Source organism: Notothenia rossii, assembly GCF_949606895.1.
Source record: "Notothenia rossii genome assembly, chromosome: 2".
In the NCBI taxonomy this organism is placed as follows: domain Eukaryota; kingdom Metazoa; phylum Chordata; class Actinopteri; order Perciformes; family Nototheniidae; genus Notothenia; species Notothenia rossii.
This window is the reverse complement of record NC_136904.1, coordinates 13173236-13191583: the sequence shown is the minus strand read 5'-3', so window position 1 is coordinate 13191583 and position 18348 is coordinate 13173236. Positions and strand designations below refer to the sequence as shown.

At 41.1% G+C, this 18348-nt stretch overlaps 1 protein-coding gene across 5 annotated transcripts in view; it reads right to left on the bottom strand.

The window, feature by feature from the left end:
- Positions 1–18348, bottom strand: part of ush2a (Usher syndrome 2A (autosomal recessive, mild)) — a 188567-nt gene that overhangs the window by 60659 nt on the left and 109560 nt on the right. For all 5 annotated transcript variants that reach the window (XM_079666927.1, XM_079666929.1, XM_079666930.1 and 2 more), the window contains 8 exons: positions 17647–17802; positions 16817–16980; positions 16468–16677; positions 13428–13630; positions 13223–13335; positions 12104–12317; positions 10944–11112; positions 10609–10830 (listed from right to left, as the gene is read on the bottom strand). In XM_079666927.1, the coding sequence (XP_079523053.1) occupies positions 10609–10830; positions 10944–11112; positions 12104–12317; positions 13223–13335; positions 13428–13630; positions 16468–16677; positions 16817–16980; positions 17647–17802 (1451 nt within the window). The remainder of the gene's footprint in view (positions 1–10608; positions 10831–10943; positions 11113–12103; positions 12318–13222; positions 13336–13427; positions 13631–16467; positions 16678–16816; positions 16981–17646; positions 17803–18348) is intronic.

The window sequence follows — 18348 nt, the reverse complement described above, 5'->3', positions numbered from 1 at the left end:
TCACTCTCTCAAATTGGAAGATTTCCTACTTTTCTCAGTTTTAAATCACATTACGTTACATCATTTGGGGGATTTGCATTGACAGATCAAGACCTTGAAAAACTGTGATGATAATTGTTTTACTATTGGCTGATTCTTTACAGGCCAATGACTAATCGAGAAAGAATCTGCAGATTTAATAATTTTGTATATAATCGTTAGTTGCAGCCCTATTGTAAATGCAAGGGCTTTTATCAGTGGGACAGTGAGTGTTTGGACTTTTAATTTTCTTTCAAATGTCATTTATATGCTGTTGTTGTATTTTAAGTTCTTCAACAGTGACGTACTGTATAACATCAATGCTTTTTTGTTCTCTAAGACACGGAATACTAGCCTTTCTATAGTTTTCCTCATCACCTTTTTTGTCCTCTGCTGCTTCTCCATACCTAAGCAGGGCATCACATAATATTACTCATCCTATTATCCTGCACCTTCCCTGTTCTTCCACTTCCTTTCTCCCTGTCCTCTCTTCTGTCCATACTGAAACAAAGATCCAGGCCATGTTGGACTGCAATGTCTCTTCTCTACACTTCCCATACTACAACTTTGTCTTCTCTTTACCCCGGTTCCCCCATCTGCAAATACTTAGTATTTATGCTGCTGGGGATATTAGCGTGCCTCTCCTCTTATCAAATCTTTTATACATCCTCCTCTTCTCCTTTCCTCTCTTCTATTCGTCTCTGCATACAGCAGTAATATTCAGGCTATGCTGTCGAAAGAGCGCAGGGGGAGAGGCAGTGTGTTTTTCTGAGAGCTGCCATCTCTGACAGTGATAGGTGATGTCTTTTTGCTACCACTTCACCTTCAGCAGCAAGGTGACATTTAAAATACATAAAATCGTTCCATTTCCCTGTAAATGTTTTACAGCATATCATATTGAATATCATATTTCAAGCTTGTTTCCTCACAATCTCAAATACTTCATATTTCTAATAACTTGAGTCCTTTTGAATGATTGACAAATAAAGCAATTCAAGTGCCAGTATTTGAGAAACACTGTAGAATACACAAATGTCATACCCCAACAGAAAAGAGAGGTGCATTGTGTGTGAAATTAAGGTTAGGTCATGCAACAAAACTGGCAGCAGCTTTTGTGGAGCTGAAGATTATAGAGTAAACACTGAGCCTTGTCTCCAGTGGCTCTCCTAATAACACAAGTTGAGCCAATCTGGTTACTTTGACGCCTCAGCTTAGTTAAGGGGGAGGACTGTCAAGCTTTGGCCTTGCAAAGGATTAGGGATATAATATTGTCCTGCTATAATACTGAGTCAGCAAAGTAAGCCCCTGCTGTGAGGATGCATTGGAAGTACAAATGAGCATGGCATGGCACGGCACGGCACGGCTCAACTAAAAGATCATAACGCTGCTTTTGGAAGAAGGACAAATTGTATTTTAATGAGACCACTAAAAAAGAATCTTCTCATTTTGAATCAGACTGAAATATATCAAAACCCCTCGGTTTCCTGTGCTTATTTAGCTTGTTTTTTTAAATAATCTAACTTTCATGAGGTATTTAGGAAATTCATCCTAACAGTTGATGACATGCTGATCCCTGGCACTATCTACCCCCAGCTGTGTTTCCCATTTGATCTGACAGCAGACATTAAACACTAAGTCATTGCTTTGTATCATGGCCTCGCCCTTTAATGGGGCTGCAGCTAGTTGTGGAGTGATAAATAACTTATTGTTTAACAACCCAATCAGCATTCACTCTTTGCACATGAAATGCCGTTCATTTAAGCAATCATTTAATTTAAAGGCCAAAAGTGGAGGATGGCACATATTTTCTACTGCGCTGTTGCAGTACATTATAACCTCACAACATCCATCACAGGCAACATGTGACAGGAAAATGCATGCGTATGTGTGTGTGATTGTGTGACATAAAGGCAGTCTGACGGCTAGTAACTCACTTAGCAGCGGCAGCTGTTGCAGAGCGGGGGCTTGGTGGCCAATTCCCCCAGCGCCTTACTTCAGCTTCAATGACGTGCAAATAAACAGCTCAACACTTTTCCAAAATAGCTTCTCTCCACTCATCCCTCGTCCTCTCGGCATCCTCACCTCTACGCCCCCTTCCATCCAGACAACAGGCCCAACGCAACTCACAATTTATACTCATCTGCCCCCCTTCCAGTCACTCACTAGCAGTCAGACTGGCTTTCAATATATCGTTCATCTTGGCTAATTTCAAACTCTATGCATATCTTGATTCTGTCTTTATTTCTGCCTCGATGAAATAAAAACATGATCACCTTTGACCTGAAGTTCAGTATTTATCTCCTTCATCCCTGCATTCCTAACTTTTCTTCACATATACTGTATCTGTGTCTTCTCTAATCCTAACTTTTCTCTCTTTACGATGCTTTAATTTAATCAGTTTTTCTATCATCCCATAATAATACTACATTTCTCTTGACTATCACTCTACTTGTTCCTTTCTCCGTGCTGCATATTTCCTCTTACTCATGTTTACGTCTATCTGATTTACACCTGATTTCCTCTCTCCGTCCATCTACTGCTCTCTATCCCGCTCTTGCTTCCTACTTCCCTGCATCCATTCAATGTTGTAGGTCTACTTTGTTTGTTTACTGTTCTGCCGCTAAACTTCACTATTGTATTATCACCCATTCAGCAGAAATCCAATCCCTGTCTTTGTAGGCGTTATCTGTGAACTGCTGTGTGTGACATGCTTGTACATTTGTGTTAACGTTTTTGAAACACACACCTATTTTCTCTTGCTCTCTGTAAGCTGTGTGTGCATGTGCGTGTGTGTTGACAGCATTTTATCACACACCTCTTGTTTTTCTCTCTTGCTTTGCAGAATGCTTCTGCCCTAATCTTCAGATTTATGTTGGATTTGCATACATTCGTTAATAGCATCGGGAGCGCCGCGTCAACACAAGGTGCTTAGACAACGTGAATTATTATTAGGGTTTCAGTCATTCCACTTAATGATAAGTCAATATTTAGCCCTGCCAATGAACTACTGATAAAAATGTGTGTTGTGGATTAGGGTTATCCGAGCTCTCTAGGAGACCAAACCCCCTCCACAACTTTAAACAAACCAAACACTTTTAAATAACTGAATATATTACAAGGGGTTTGGCACAAAGTGCACACATACTCTGTTTGAGTGCGTGCATAACACCACACACACACACACACACACACACACACCCACCCACCCACCCACCCACCCACACACACACACACACACACACACACACACACACACACACACACACACACACACACACACACACACACACACACACACACACACACACACACACACACACACACACACACACACACACACACACACACACACACACACACACACACACACACACACACACACACACACACACACACACACACACACACACACAACGGAGCAAAACACATTTAAGCTATTTAATAACAATGATTTGGTGGCTTTAGCCTATTACAGCTTCATACAATAGGCATTTATGTTAGCCAATAATGTAAATGAAATTGTAGAGAACAAAAGCTACGGCTATAGAAACTGTGATTAGAATATGTTTACATACAAACTTATTTAAGTATAAACATAATTTAAATTATTATTTTTCTTACATGTTTGTTGCAATGTGATGGGAAAAATGTAATCAAAACTCTTCAAACATGTTATCAGCTGGAAATTCCAGTACGGGGCTCTAATATGAACTCATGCACACATATACACTCACTGTAGGAAGGAGTATTTGTGCTTGTTTTTTGTGTGCGTGTGTGTGTGTGTGTGTGTGTGTGTGTGTGTGTGTGTGTGTGTGTGTGTGTGTGTGTGTGTGTGTGTGTGTGTGTACACACACACACTTTGTGCTCCAGAGGGGCCGGACTATATGCCATGTCGAGAGAAGAAATCGCAGTGGATTGACTTTCTCACACAGTGCAGTGTTCCCCTGTAGACACACACATGTGGATGTTGTGGCACACGCACACACGCCCCTTCTCTTTTCCCAGCTGACCGGTTGTCCTCTTGTCTTTCTGACATCTTTTTTTTTAATCTCAACAACATATTGCCAGCTGGGCATATGTGTGACATTGTGCACATTTGTGTGTGTGTCTGTGTGTGTGTGTGCCCGCATCTGTGTGTGTATGTGTTTTGAGTGTTTAAGTGTGTGTGTGTGTGTGTGTGTGTGTGTGTGTGTGTGTGTGTGTGTGTGTGTGTGTGTGTGTGTGTGTGTGTGTGTGTTTATGGAAATGCTTTGGTGGCATTTATATTTTCACCACTCTTCAGGGATTCACTAAAAACTGAGACACAGCAAGCAGCTGTTCATGTGTGTGTTTAATGTTCAAAGTGTCTGTGTGAGGAAGGTACCAAGATGAAGATCAAATTAGATCAAAATTAAATTAAAGTGGACCTATCATGCTATATTTGAATAATATAGTGTAGGACCATACCTATATAAGGCATATTTATACTTTTTATTTGTCAAAATACCAAACAGATCATGCATTTTAGCCATTCCTCATTTCGCTCAATTTAACACTGTCTTTTCATGGGCTGATTCTGTGAGAACAGCACCATCTACAGGCCTGGCATATGTACTACAGCGTCTCCAGCGCTTGCGAACGGCAATGTCCGTGGCTGTCTCCTCCTGATTGGTGGAGTTGGCCCAATAGCCGTAGCGCCACTTCTGTGACGTCATAGAAGTGTTCAAATCTGGATCAGTCTGTATCAGATCTGTTGCAGCCCCTTTTTAAGAGATTTGTGTATGGAGGAAAATAGAGAGGGTTGTGTTTTCTGGCACTTGGTGAGTTCTCTGGAACACCGGGGACACATATTCATGTATAAAAGACGTACAAAAGTGCATTTTTCATGATAGGTCACCTTTAACTAAAAAAGTTATGTCTATAAACAGGAAGAAACTGAATTGACATTTAAAGATTTTAAGTGAGATGATTAGGATTCCCTAAAATAAAGAACATAAAATAGTGTAATTTGTTGTGTACTAGGGGATTTTTCAAAATCATGTGTATTGTCTGTATACTTACCAATTACGTACATATCCATCACAAGTACTGAGCCACAGAGGAACACATATATAAATTATAGAGATGTATTATTGTAAAATCAACACTATAATTTACAAACAGACTTAAAAGCTCATGCCTTACAGGTAATCCCACATTAGTTCAAATATGTAATCACACCAAGTCTGCCCTCAACCCTGCATTGGAGACATTGGATCTGACAACACAATGGCCGATATCCCTCCTCCTTCATGGGATCCATCTCTGTCATTATCGTATTCTGGGATTTGACTGAGTAAAGGGTGTGGCAGAGCACCAGGATGCTTAAAACAAATGCTGGCCAGCAAGTAGAGATTCTTTATTACCTATATGTCTATTTAAATGGTTCAAAGTCTTGGGTGTATCTCCAGTGGAAAAAACGTCCTGCTTTTTTAAAGGGTGATGGACTAATCTGTTTCAGAATAAACCACAGTATAACATTTAGCAGGAGACTGGATACAATGTGAGGCAACAAATAACAAGGAATATCCGAAAGAAACAATAAAATCATTAGAATTGGTCTTGCACAGTTAATTTTCTCTTGATTTGTCTTTCGGAAAAATGCTATTTTAGTTTCAGAATGTTTGGAAGATATTTGGCTTGTGAATGATACTTCCAAAATGTACTTTGGTGACTATTGGCAGACATAATTGATCACAATCTTTGCTCATAGTTCTCCAAACAGGTGAAACCCACATGACAGAAGCAGGAAAATGACTCTGCCTCTGACCTAAAGTTGAGTCACACACACACACACACACACACACACACACACACACACACACACACACACACACACACACACACACACACACACACACACACACACACACACACACACACACACACACACACACACACACACACACACACACACACACACACACACACACACACACACACACACACACACACACACACACACACGCTCCTGACACCCTCTGTTTTTTTTCTTGCCAGTCATTAAAGTAAACCTAATAGAGAAGCCATCATCATAAATACATTAACAGAGAGAGAAATGTCTTCCTGTGTTCAGAGAGTACTCGATCTTCTAAAGCAGCCAGACGCTGCTGTTTGGAATGCACTACTGTTTGCCATTTGCTACCCATCATTGATGAGGGCCTTTTGGCAATGACACACACACACACACACACACACACACACACACACACACACACACACACACACACACACACACACACACACACACACACACACACACACACACACACACACACACACACACACACACACACACACACACACACACACACACACACACACACACACACACACACACACACACACACACACACACACACACACACACACACACACACAGAAAGACATACACAGACAGAAACTAATGAGAATATTTTGGCGGAAACAATGAAAGGACATACGAGTCTCTCAGCAAAGACAAAAATGTAAAAATGCACATTCAGATACATATAGAGAATCTGACAGTCAAAACATGCATGCACCAACTTAAAGTAATAAAACACAGACACTTGCACACACTTGTACACACAAACGCATCCACTCTCACAACTCTGCCAGCCTCTGAGTGAGCTAGCTTAACTACTGGGATAATTTCCCTCCAGCAAATGGTCACTGTGCCCTTGAAAAACATATTTGATTATTACTTTTTCTCCCCCTCCTCTTTTTTTCTTTTAGCATCATCACAGCCATTTTCATCACGCGCTCTGATGATGGCACGGCAAGGCGCGTTAAGATAACACCCCAGCACCGCCAGGCTTTTAACACTTAAACGGTGAAAAGGGATATTCAGATTCGTCCTTGAACGTTTGGATGGGGCCTGCTGGGCTGGGACAGAGGGAGGGGAGTAAGGGAAGGAGTTAAAAGAAATGCATACATTTTGGAGATCCACTTAAAAAGTGAGGTGGGGTGGCGGGGGGGGGGGGGGGGGCAGTTATGCTAGCACCCACAGTGAGAAATGGGGAAGGTGGGGTTGAAGGGCAGATGGAAGAGTTAAAAAACAGTACACTATGAAGACAAAGTGTGAGGGCAAATGATTAGTGGAGCGCACATAGGGAGGCAGGGGACTTTGGGAGAGTCAGGGAGCAACGGGAGGCCAAAGACACCACACACGATCCGTTAAACACCATCTAATCTTACCTAAGTCTTAGCTAAACATCTTACATACAAAATGCTGAGAGAGAAGAAAAGAAGAGCAAATGAGGAGCTTAAAAGTTGGTCTCGAACCTGCAACACAGGAGGAAATGCAGAAGGAAAACTAAGGCACTCCTGTCCAAAAACAAACACTATTTAATCTACTTGAAAGTGAAATGAAAGCTGTTTAAACAAACTGTCAGATTTGGAAGGGAGGGATTAAGCATGGATACTTTGTGTTATTTTATCACAACTAGAGAACGCTGAAGAAGGGATTATAGGAGACCAGCTCAATAATACCCAAAAGACTAAAACTGGGCAGAATAGAAACAAGGCCCGCCATTTGAAATTCGTTATGTATTATAGTGTTTTATGACAAGGTGGGTTTAAAGGCACGTGTAGGTAGAAACTTTTTTACACAATTTATTGAGATGGCCTCCCAAGTTACGCTCAAACTGTAAATTGGAGGAAAATAGATTTGAAGCCTTAAAATAGAAATTAGTTGGTTGGTTTACATATTTAAACTAAAATATGTTCTGTCAGATGTGGATCAAGAACTATTGAGAGAAACCACTGTTTATAATTGGAGTAATGTGGACAGGAATGATATAAACTTAGTTAAACCCAACTAACTTTGTAAGAGGATCACTTTCACTGGGCTCAGCTTTGTGTTTGTTTCTTGTCTTTGGGGCAGGTTGGATGATGTTTCAAACCCTGATTCTATTTCACCTAATTTATACTGCTTTCCTGTTTCAAATAGTGTGTGTCTGTGTGTGAGTGTGTTGATTCTTTTTTGTCTGAGTGTTCTTGAGGATTTCATTCAGTGTGCGTTCACATGCATGCTATGTGAGTGTGGCTGTGTTAGTGTGTGTGTACGTGTGCACATGTGCAGCCAAGCCGGTACGTGTATCTGTTGCCAGACGGCTGTCTCCCGGCATTGCTGTTCCCCTGCAGTGTGTGTGTATGGTTGTTGACAGTGTGGACGGTAATGTGTGATAGATCGCACTTCAGGGACCCCATAATCACATCAGCCTAACCTAGTCTATCAGCTGGGCACAATGGGATACCCTTCACTCCTCCTTTAATCTGCTCCATCTAGCTCTTCACCACTCTTCTGTTCTATCTGGTTTTTTTCTTTCACTTTCCCTGTCTTTCTGTTTTTTAAGTTTCCTTTATATGAAGAATATTTAGCTTTTTAAATCCTGTCTTTCTTTTCTCATCTTGTTTTTTATCATTTTCTGTTTAATTTTACATTTTTATTTATTTTAAATGTCTCTCATTGTTTGTATGAAATTGTACTTTCTTTGTGGTCATCACATTTCTTTCTGTCAGCTTTTTATTAAAACTTTATTTTTTGATATAAATTATAATTTATTTTTTGATATAAACTATCATTTATTTTTCGATATAAACTATCATTTATTTTTAACAAAACTGCATGAAATCTTCTCTAGCTTGCTTTTCTTTCTTTCTATTTTCTTGCTTGCAAAAATCCGTCTTTCACTATATCATGAAACTACAAAACCCTTGAAAAAGTGAGAGGCAGCAATGGGAGTGAGTGATGCCAAGGTTAAGTAGCATATCCTATAATAGGTGTTGCTGTGTGTATTTTGTGTGTGTTAGTGTGTGTTAGTGTGAGTGTCTTGAAACAGACGTGTGGGGTCGAGGTTGCATAGCCGGCCCCAAGGCTCCCCGACAGCGCAGTGCTCGGCGAAATGGCCCTTAGCCTTGCTAGCGCCGCTAGCCCTACGATCCATCATACCATATGTTCTCAATGGGGAAGCTAACGCTAATGACTGATGAGTGGATGGGAAGGGGGCACATAAAGAAAAGGAGGGGTGAAAGGGAAGGTGGTTGGGGGAGAAAGGGGGGGGCAAGAGGCCAGGGTAAAACATAGAGGAGATGGAGAAACAAGTTGATGAAAAGTAAGTAAGAAGATGACAAAGGAGCAGAGGAGATGGGAAATAAATAACAAAAGGAGATGGAGAGGAAGAGGGAGCGAGCATATGCACTCCTTGGGAGGCCACCTCAGATGAAGGATGACCATAAAGCATGCTTAGGGGTAAGGGATAAGAGGATCTAGTTAAGGAGAGTACAAGGGAACAGTTTCGATGTGATTGAGTAGAATACTCACTTCAATTACCAAAGATTACCTGTATGTGAGATCAGAGTTTCAGAGTTAAAACTATAAAAGAGTCTTGTTTAGTTCCATGAAAATAAAAAATGCAAAACATATACAGTATAAATATATACTAAGGGAATATACAAAATGATAACGGCCATGAAATAAAAAACAAGCATTGTTTTTCTGCTTTCTTGATTTCTATTAACTGCTTTTGTCCAAATGCATGTATTTTTGGGTGGGTATGGATCTTGTGTGTGTGTGTGTGTGTGTGTGTGTGTGTGTGTGTGTCAGTGTGTGTTTGCTGAAAGGCTAATGTAGTACTATAGGCCTGTCCATATGGGCCATTGTTTATGTGTGATGAATAGAGTCCACGTGTCTGTCTCTGGCACTCAACACTAAGCAAACCCTGCCGAGGGCACCCTGTTGACTTTGTGTGTGTTTGTGTGTGTGTTCGTGTGAAGGAGAGAGAATGAGTGTGTATTTGTCCTGCTGTGTGCTTGGCAGTGCCCTCAACGGTGCCATCCCGAGTGTGTTTCATCATCATCTGCCATGACAAAGATGTCTAATGACACACACATACACCCGCAACCACACACCCGCAACCACACACACCCGCAACCACACACACCCGCAACCACACACACACACACACACACACACACACACACACACACACACACACACACACACACACACACACACACACACACACACACACACACACACACACACACACACACACACACACACACACACACACACACACACACACACACACACACACACACACACACACACACACACACACACACACACACACACACACACACACACACACACACACACACACACACACACACACACACACACACACAGTCCCATCTGTGCCATGGTATCCGGGTGCTTTGGGACACTGCGGGAGAGGAAGAAAGGGAAACGACCCCGCGTACCTGCACCATGTGTCTACCTCAAATTTCTTTGCTTCACTCTCTTGTCCTATGATATTATATCTTATCCCCTAATAAAGACGAAGAAGCCACCATGAATTACACTTTTGTTATGGGTCAGAATAACTACATTACTGAGAAAAGGGCATTTTTCTTGCAGGCTTTTCTGAAGCCAAACACTTAAACCCTCAGAATCCCATTAAACTTATCAAAATGATTCATTATTTGGGCAACAAATTCAGTACAGATTCTTTTGACATCCCCATAAAAAAATACTTTTGAACAGCAGTGGATGACTCTGCTTGTCTCTGTGTTTCCATCACTCACCTGGGGTATATATGTGCACTTCCCCCCTCTGGGCATCATCGCAGCACACCAGTGTATCATCTACAATCTGGCCTCCACAGCATCGCACCCCATAGCCGTCATGGAGGCTCCCACGACAGCAGAGCTGACCGCCTTTTGTGGAGTAAGGAACCCCCCCACAGCAGCTGTCACCCATCCCCACAGAGACCCGGCCCTGCGAGGGGTCAGGGCAGCAGTTCTCATCTACAAAGACAAAGACAGATGAAGGAAACCCTTGAACGACATGGAAAAGATTAGACTCAAGTCAAGTAGAAAAGAGCAAATCCCATTTATGTATGAAGTGTTTTGACACTCACTGTTTTTTACATGAACATAGTATCCTCCACAGCACTGGTGGTCAGGGAGAGCTCGGAGCAGTTTGCCATTGCAGCAGACTGGACTGGAGGAATTACTCAAAGTCAGGTAACTGCCCTCGCAGCAATGATGATGTGCTTTCTTAGTGTTCAATAATCCACTGCAGCAAACCTGGTGGACACACACATTTAGGAAAGTTTGTGAAGTTTAAAAAATGTATGTGTGCATTGAAAACATAGGACTATGTGTCAGAAATGGTTTCCGTCTGATCATGACGGGGAATTGTCCTAATTGTCCCTTGTCCCTATAAGGCCCCACTGGTATACATGTTGGAGGTTTATATGATGACATGTTTTTAGTATAGCTTTTATTTTGTTAGGCAGTTGTGTATGTTTATATTTGTGCTGTACATGTGAGCTTGAATGTTGTAATTGTTGATGCCATTGGGTGCTGCAGGGGTACATTTCACAATGCTTTCACGATGCCAACTTGGCTGGTATTCAATGTAATGACAAGTTAATCTGTTCAGAGAAATTAATCGCTGGGAGGATGACCGGGCATCCCACTGAACTGGCATGCTCTTAGAAGTGGAAATGTGAGAGTGTGCATTTGTCTGTGGGTCTCCATGTTTATTTGCATGTGTTTCTGTAATATCCTGAGGGAGTACATAGCAACTATGTATTGTTCACTTCAAATCAGCAGACAAAGTAAAGACCCCTAACTTTCTATCTTGTATTACAGAATGTTTTTGTTGAACAGTTAAGGTTTTAGAGATTACTCATTACGTGGTCTAGTGTAAAGAGGCTCTTGGATTCAGGTGAAAAGGGCAGAGAGAGGATTATGGAAAAATAAAGATTAAAAAGCAGAGCAGGTGCGATTCATAAAACATTGTCAATCGAATTTAGTGTTATGTCTCGCAAAGGGATTAATATGTATTACAGACAAAAAAGTACTTCCTAAGTTTATTACGTAACTTAGGAAGTGAAAAATGCAGTACCCAGAACAATCATTGCTGTATTGAACCTGTATATTTTGTTCCTTTATTTATTTCAGCATAGTTAATGCATTATTGTCCATGCAAAGTGCATGTGATTAGTAGACAATAAACAACTGAATGAATTCCATAGCCTCATATATGATAACTTGTCCAGAACATAATCACCTGAGTGTCAGGATGGAAGCAGGACGTCCCACACACACCATGAGAGGCAGGACACTGCAGGTATGAACATCTGAACTTTACACCACCTGACCCTTCCCCCACAGTGACCCCTGTTGACGTGACGGCACATGACCTCAGGGTCCGTCTTAGGACATCATAGCCCAGCATGATCCCACTGGGTCTGCCTGGACCAGACCAGTCCAACCTCACCACTCTGAGAGAGAGAGAGAGAGAAAGAGAGAGAGAGAGAGAGAGAGAGAGAGAGAGAGATGGTGGTGGTATGTTATCCTTCACACTCCTCTCACACCAGGAGGCACACACAAACTTTGTCATACCCAAACACACACACTTGCATTCATGCATGGTTAATGCCTGACAAAGTTGAGTTACAGTGTCAGGGTGTGTGTACAGTATGTCTTTATACACTTCTCACTATTGATTTTACTCTTTTTTTATCTCTGACATCTTTGGCAGGGGAAAGACCTCTGTAGTAACATACAGAGTTACAACTTCCACAGTCTCCTGGACAGGAGGAAAGCCACAAATCATCACTTCCTCCACAACTGGAAGATTTGCAACATTAAGATTTAGGTCAAACATGGAAAGCAGAGCATCTTGAATGTCATTAGTTTTACATCATATTTTATTATTTTTTGAAAGCAACTTAATGTAATATTAGATAATGTAGTCTAATTATAAACTAAAACAATATAATGAAATATGTATGTTAAACAAACTAAACTGTTAATCAGAAATTACTTATATTAGTATTTCAATCTCAAAATACTACTGAAAATGAATAAACGATCACTGTGTCTTCAACGGCTATACGTTTTTAAGCAAGGGACATTAAAAGAAGTTGTAGGCCCTTTGCCCACAGAGTTTTAGTTTAACTGAAATTAAGCAATAACACAGTATTTAATGTCCTGTTGCACACAATCTCACATATTGTGCTTCCTTAAGAAGACACAATAATAACATGTATTGATTCTGTTTGCACTGCCAATAAACATTAACAATTTCTACAATCAAACAAAAGGCTATAAAGTTTCCAAACCTAGCACAATGCTAAAGAGCACACGCAGAAAAGATACATATTTTCAGCACAATCTGTATTACCTGGGACTGATCACATGTGCGTGCGGCGTGGCCAGGTCGGCAGGCAGGTCCTCCACAGTGGTGGTTTGAGTAACATTACTCCGCACACATGCATACACAGTACACACCTCTACCTGAAATACACAAACGCAGCAGAAGAAAACATCATGCACATGCCTCTGTGTCTGCATCTAGGTGTTTCAATATTCTTTGATTGTGTGTGTACCTGTACGTTGTAGACAGTAAAAGGCAGCAGGTCCCCGAGCAGGTAGGATCCTGAGCTGTTGTCTACGCTGCCATGAAGAAGGTTATTCAGGTAGATGTAGTAACCAGTGACTGCTCCATTGGGCTGTAGAGGAGGGAACCAGAGCACACGCACTGTGCTGCTGTTAACTGGAACCACCTCTGGGGCCGACATCCCTTCTGGCTCTGAGGATGGCACATGTGAGAACAGAGACACAAAGTAGTTTGATTCATAAAGAACAGGGCTTTAATAGGCAGGAATACAAAGAAATTAGACATGGTCATCCTCACACACGCATGGTTAGGTTGTGGTATGAAACTGTTCTCAGCTAAACACATGTTAGCTTTTAGAGTATCTTGAGAGGTGCAGTAATGTCATCACAGGGTTGCAAAATATGCGATTTTTATTATGATTTTTAAAAAAACTAACAAGTGCTTTTCATACAAAAAACCTATCACTCAGACAGGCTTGTGAAAGTAATCAATTGGCCATATTAAAATGATATATTGTGACTTTCTGGTCCCCAACTGATGATGTTTTATAACAGACATGTAACATTCTCGATCTAGGCCCACATGTTTAACAATCCCTTACTTGAGGTATGTTTATGCATGAGTATGTGAAAGGGAAATAAATATAGATGGACACACACAGCTTATAGTAATGTGTGTGTAACAAACAGAGACAAACTTGTGTATTTATGTCAAGTTTTATGTATATAGCGCCATATAGTGACAGAAGTTATCACAACAGTTATCACAAAGGGCAAATCTAGGTCATACCAAGGCTGAATGTGAGTCTGAGTGTCAGTGAGGGAGGGAGAACACCTGTGTGTCTGTGTGTGTGTGGAGTATATCCTTGATAATGCTATCCAGCAGTAAATGAAATGTCGAGCCGTGGGCTGGGTATACTAGGTAGGTGCACTGGCAGAAAATGAATTGGATTAACTTCACTTACCTGAGTGCATTTTCACTAAGAGTAATAGATTGATTCTGCACGATCAGCTCGCCCCCGCACTTTTTCTCTTTCTTATAGGCAGAAGTGAATGACACTGTGTTGTGTTATTATATTCGTTCTGTTTCCTACATGTCCCGTCAATCAATTTCCCTGTCTTCCTTTAATTCCCTTAGATCAGTCCTCCAAGAAATCCTCTTTCAGCACATCCACAGAGGACAATGATACTAAACCAAAAACTCCTATGGTGATTAATATAATGTGGCTACCCTATACTGTAGGACATGAGTTGCAGATACAGAGGCAAAAAGGAAGGAGTGAAGGACACAGGCAAATCTGACAAATAGAGGACAAGTACAGATAATCTGTGAAAGAAGATATACAGTGTGCACAAGTTTAAAGTAGAAAAGTGGGAAAAAGGACACAGAATGTCCTTAAACTTAACTTTTTTTTAACAATGGGGATCAAGTTGTGTGTCGAAAATAGGAAAGAGAACCAAACAGAAGGAAATAATACGAGAGATGGCGCGTGAGAAGGTAATCATACAGACTCCATCTATTATTCTAAGTGAAAATGCACTCAGCTAAGAGAAGTTAACCCAATTCATTTGCTGCCAATGCACTTACCTTAACCCAACCTACTGCTCTACATTTCATTTACTGCAGGATGGCATTATCAACGCAATACTGCACACTGAGCCTCTTTCACTCATACACACACAGACGCTCGCTCATTTTTCTTGCCAATTAGTCCTGATGCCCTATAGATGGCAGGCCGTGTTAGGACGGTTGGTAGGGTTGAGCTGCATTAGGTAAAATATATTTGGCCTTTGTCTATGTGTGTGTGTGTGTGTGTGTGTGTGTGTGTGTGTGTGTGTGTGTGTGTGTGTGTGTGTGTGTGTGTGTGTGTGTGTGTGTGTGTGTGTGTGCACTCTTATGGCTGTAAAATAATGAAATTACCTCCAGAGCCCTCTCAGTTAAACGAGCCGTGCTTTGCCTTTAGCACCTAATGATTTTCTAATGTTTTTAATGCACTTTTTATTATACTGCTCAGATTAGAGGGAAGGAGAGAGGCCTCTGACATATGATCATATTGAGAAAGAAATATAAATGTGAGGGGGGAGAAGAAACAGAGATAGTCAGAAAGAGTGATTGAGAAAAGAAAAGTAGACGGAAAGAAAACAACAGAAAGAGTGCACGGCCTCTTACATATGATTACATCGATTTATTTGAAAGCTAACTCTTAAATGACGAGAAGAGACTGAAAGTTGGAAAGGGAAATGGAGAGAAAAGTCGTGATGACAGTTGGATAGCCTGTGCAATTCACAGCTAAATATAAAAGCCAACCCTGCCTGAAAAGTGGAATACCAGTAGATTGGGGAACTGATATTCTTTTTCCATATTGTATTTAATACACCCTCCCAAAGCTGCAGATTGTACACTCTGATAAACAATGTCAGTGGTTGATTATACAAATATTGTCAAATGATGCAGAGACAGCTTAAGCTCTTTTAACAATGTGTTATATTGATGACCCTTGCATAGGTGGAAGACAGAGGGATGTCTATGATTTCACTTGTATTTATTTTTCATAGATTTATTTAAAATATATAAATCACATTACAGATTGAATGATGTATTGTAATTGTATTGGTACAGTAATTATGGGCTGCATTACACATGGGAACAGCCATGTTTGCTGTCTTGTTTGACAGGTAAAATACTGCATGTGTGTGTGTAGCTACAGTATGTGTGCAGTTTGCAAGCGTTTGTCTGCCTGTGGTGCCAGCAAGCATTTTACAACACCTTAAATCTGCCTCACACACACACTTTGTATTGATTTCATGCCTCACTACATGATGTGTTTAACATCTCCTGTGAGGCACAGAGTTGCAGAGAAATGCACATTAACACAGACCCCTCTCTTGGATGTATTGAATTTACGTACTATGTGACAGACTCATATACATAGAGTCTGCGCACAATAACATCCAAGGAAGAGAAAACACATTTTAACTGATTTCTAAAATCAATTGTTGGACAAATTTCACACAAATATATACACTTACCTCCATCTTCTGTGGTGACGTTTACTGATGCCTTTGTTGTATTATGTGCTCCGTTTGACACCTGAATTGACAACACATATGTGGTGCTGGGCCAAAGATCACTTATCACTGTTGAGACGATCTCACGGGGAAAGGTCACATTTTGACTTGACTGTGCAGATGCTATTGTCAGAAAGTACGAATCCACCTCTCCCTGTAGGTCTTGCAAAGCTGAAAAACACATAAGTGTAAAGAGATAAGTGTAAGGGAGAAGTTTTTTTTTTGTCTGTATTTTCACTTTTTAGCAATTGTCAAGTCAGAAAACAATTTGTTGGGCAGAGTGTGTGTTTCAGAGACAGGGTGATCTTACAGGGTTGTGTCCAGTCGACCTGGACAGCAGTGTGATTGACAGCGTGGGCAGACAGAGATGGAGGGTGGTGGGGAACCCCCGCCATGGTGACAGCCCCAACCATCTCTCCTGAAGTGTAGCCCACGCCATTATGAACCTCTAACTGGTACTGGTAACGGGTGAATCTGTTGACAGAAAGTATTGGTGTTTTTGAGAAGATCAGATATTTAGATTTTAGAAAGTTAAAAGCTTCTAATGCTGCTGGAAAATATGTAATAAAAGGGTGAAAAAATACATATTTTTCTGTCAATCATTCCAAATTAGCTAATAACGTCCTTCCTGGTACACCTGAATCCTTTCTTCATCGAAGGAATTTAGAGACATTTGTTAGTGATGTGGAATAATAATTTCAGTCGCATCTACCATAAGAAGTTTCTGTAAATCCTGCTTAAAAAGTACGGTGACTTCTTATTAAACAAACATTACATTCTCATAAAGTAATTCATAGGACATAAATAATAAAACCCTGCAAAGTGAAAAGAGCTGACACGTTCAAAAGTTTGTCAGTTTAACACTGAAATAAAGCACAGTAGAGAGACACAAACCCAAACAGTCTACACCCAGAGCCGTTTAGCAAGCATAGAGGGGAAACAAAATTAGCTTTCACCAAGTGCCAAACTGAGATTAGGGGACGCTGTGTGAAAAACAATTTAATTCTTTGGGATATTTGCTTAATGTATCTTTGAGCGGTATTAAAAGATCGGCATCAGCGGCAGCTCGCCGATCGGCTCTGCACACACGGTTTGCTGCAGCGCCGGCGTTTGCTCTAGAGCTCATTTCAGTAATCTCACCTGCTTAGGCCTTTATCTTGGTAGAACAATTTGGTGCCGGAGTAAACATGGAGCCAGCGATGGAGATCTTCAGAGGGGGGAGGGGACACGGCTGTTACCGTGGGGACCGTGGCGATGGCCAGGGGCTGGTGGGTTTTACGTCTGAGCAACTTGTATCTGAAGGGGAAATTTGAATAAAGGAAAGCACACACACATGGTTGGATGTTTAGGAATGCATTAACACCCAACACATGTCCCCACATGCACCAACATGAGCACACAGACACACACTGTACCCACAAAGCAATAAACATATGCATACACACAAAACACGCTTTAAAACACCATTTTCGACTAACTCTTCTGCTTATCGCTCATTTCTTCCTCTTCTGCTGTTTTTTCATCATCTCTATTATTTTGCGTTCACTGTATCTCACCCCTCCCTCCCGACGCCCCTCCCTCTGTTGTTTTTTTTTCTGCAGGGTTTGTGTTTTCCTCTCCCCACAGTGATGCTAATTTCTGCTGTAATCAGAAGAGAAGGGCTTAATGCCGCCTTTTAACAAACCCACTTAGACAAACACACAGAGCTGAGCAGAGCAGAACAGAGAGATGGGCTCATGCATTTTAATGGCCTGCCAGAAAAATGGACCTTTATTTTAGGCCTAATCACCGACAGAGTAGAACAGGAAAGAACAAAACAGAACAGAATGTGCATTAGGACTG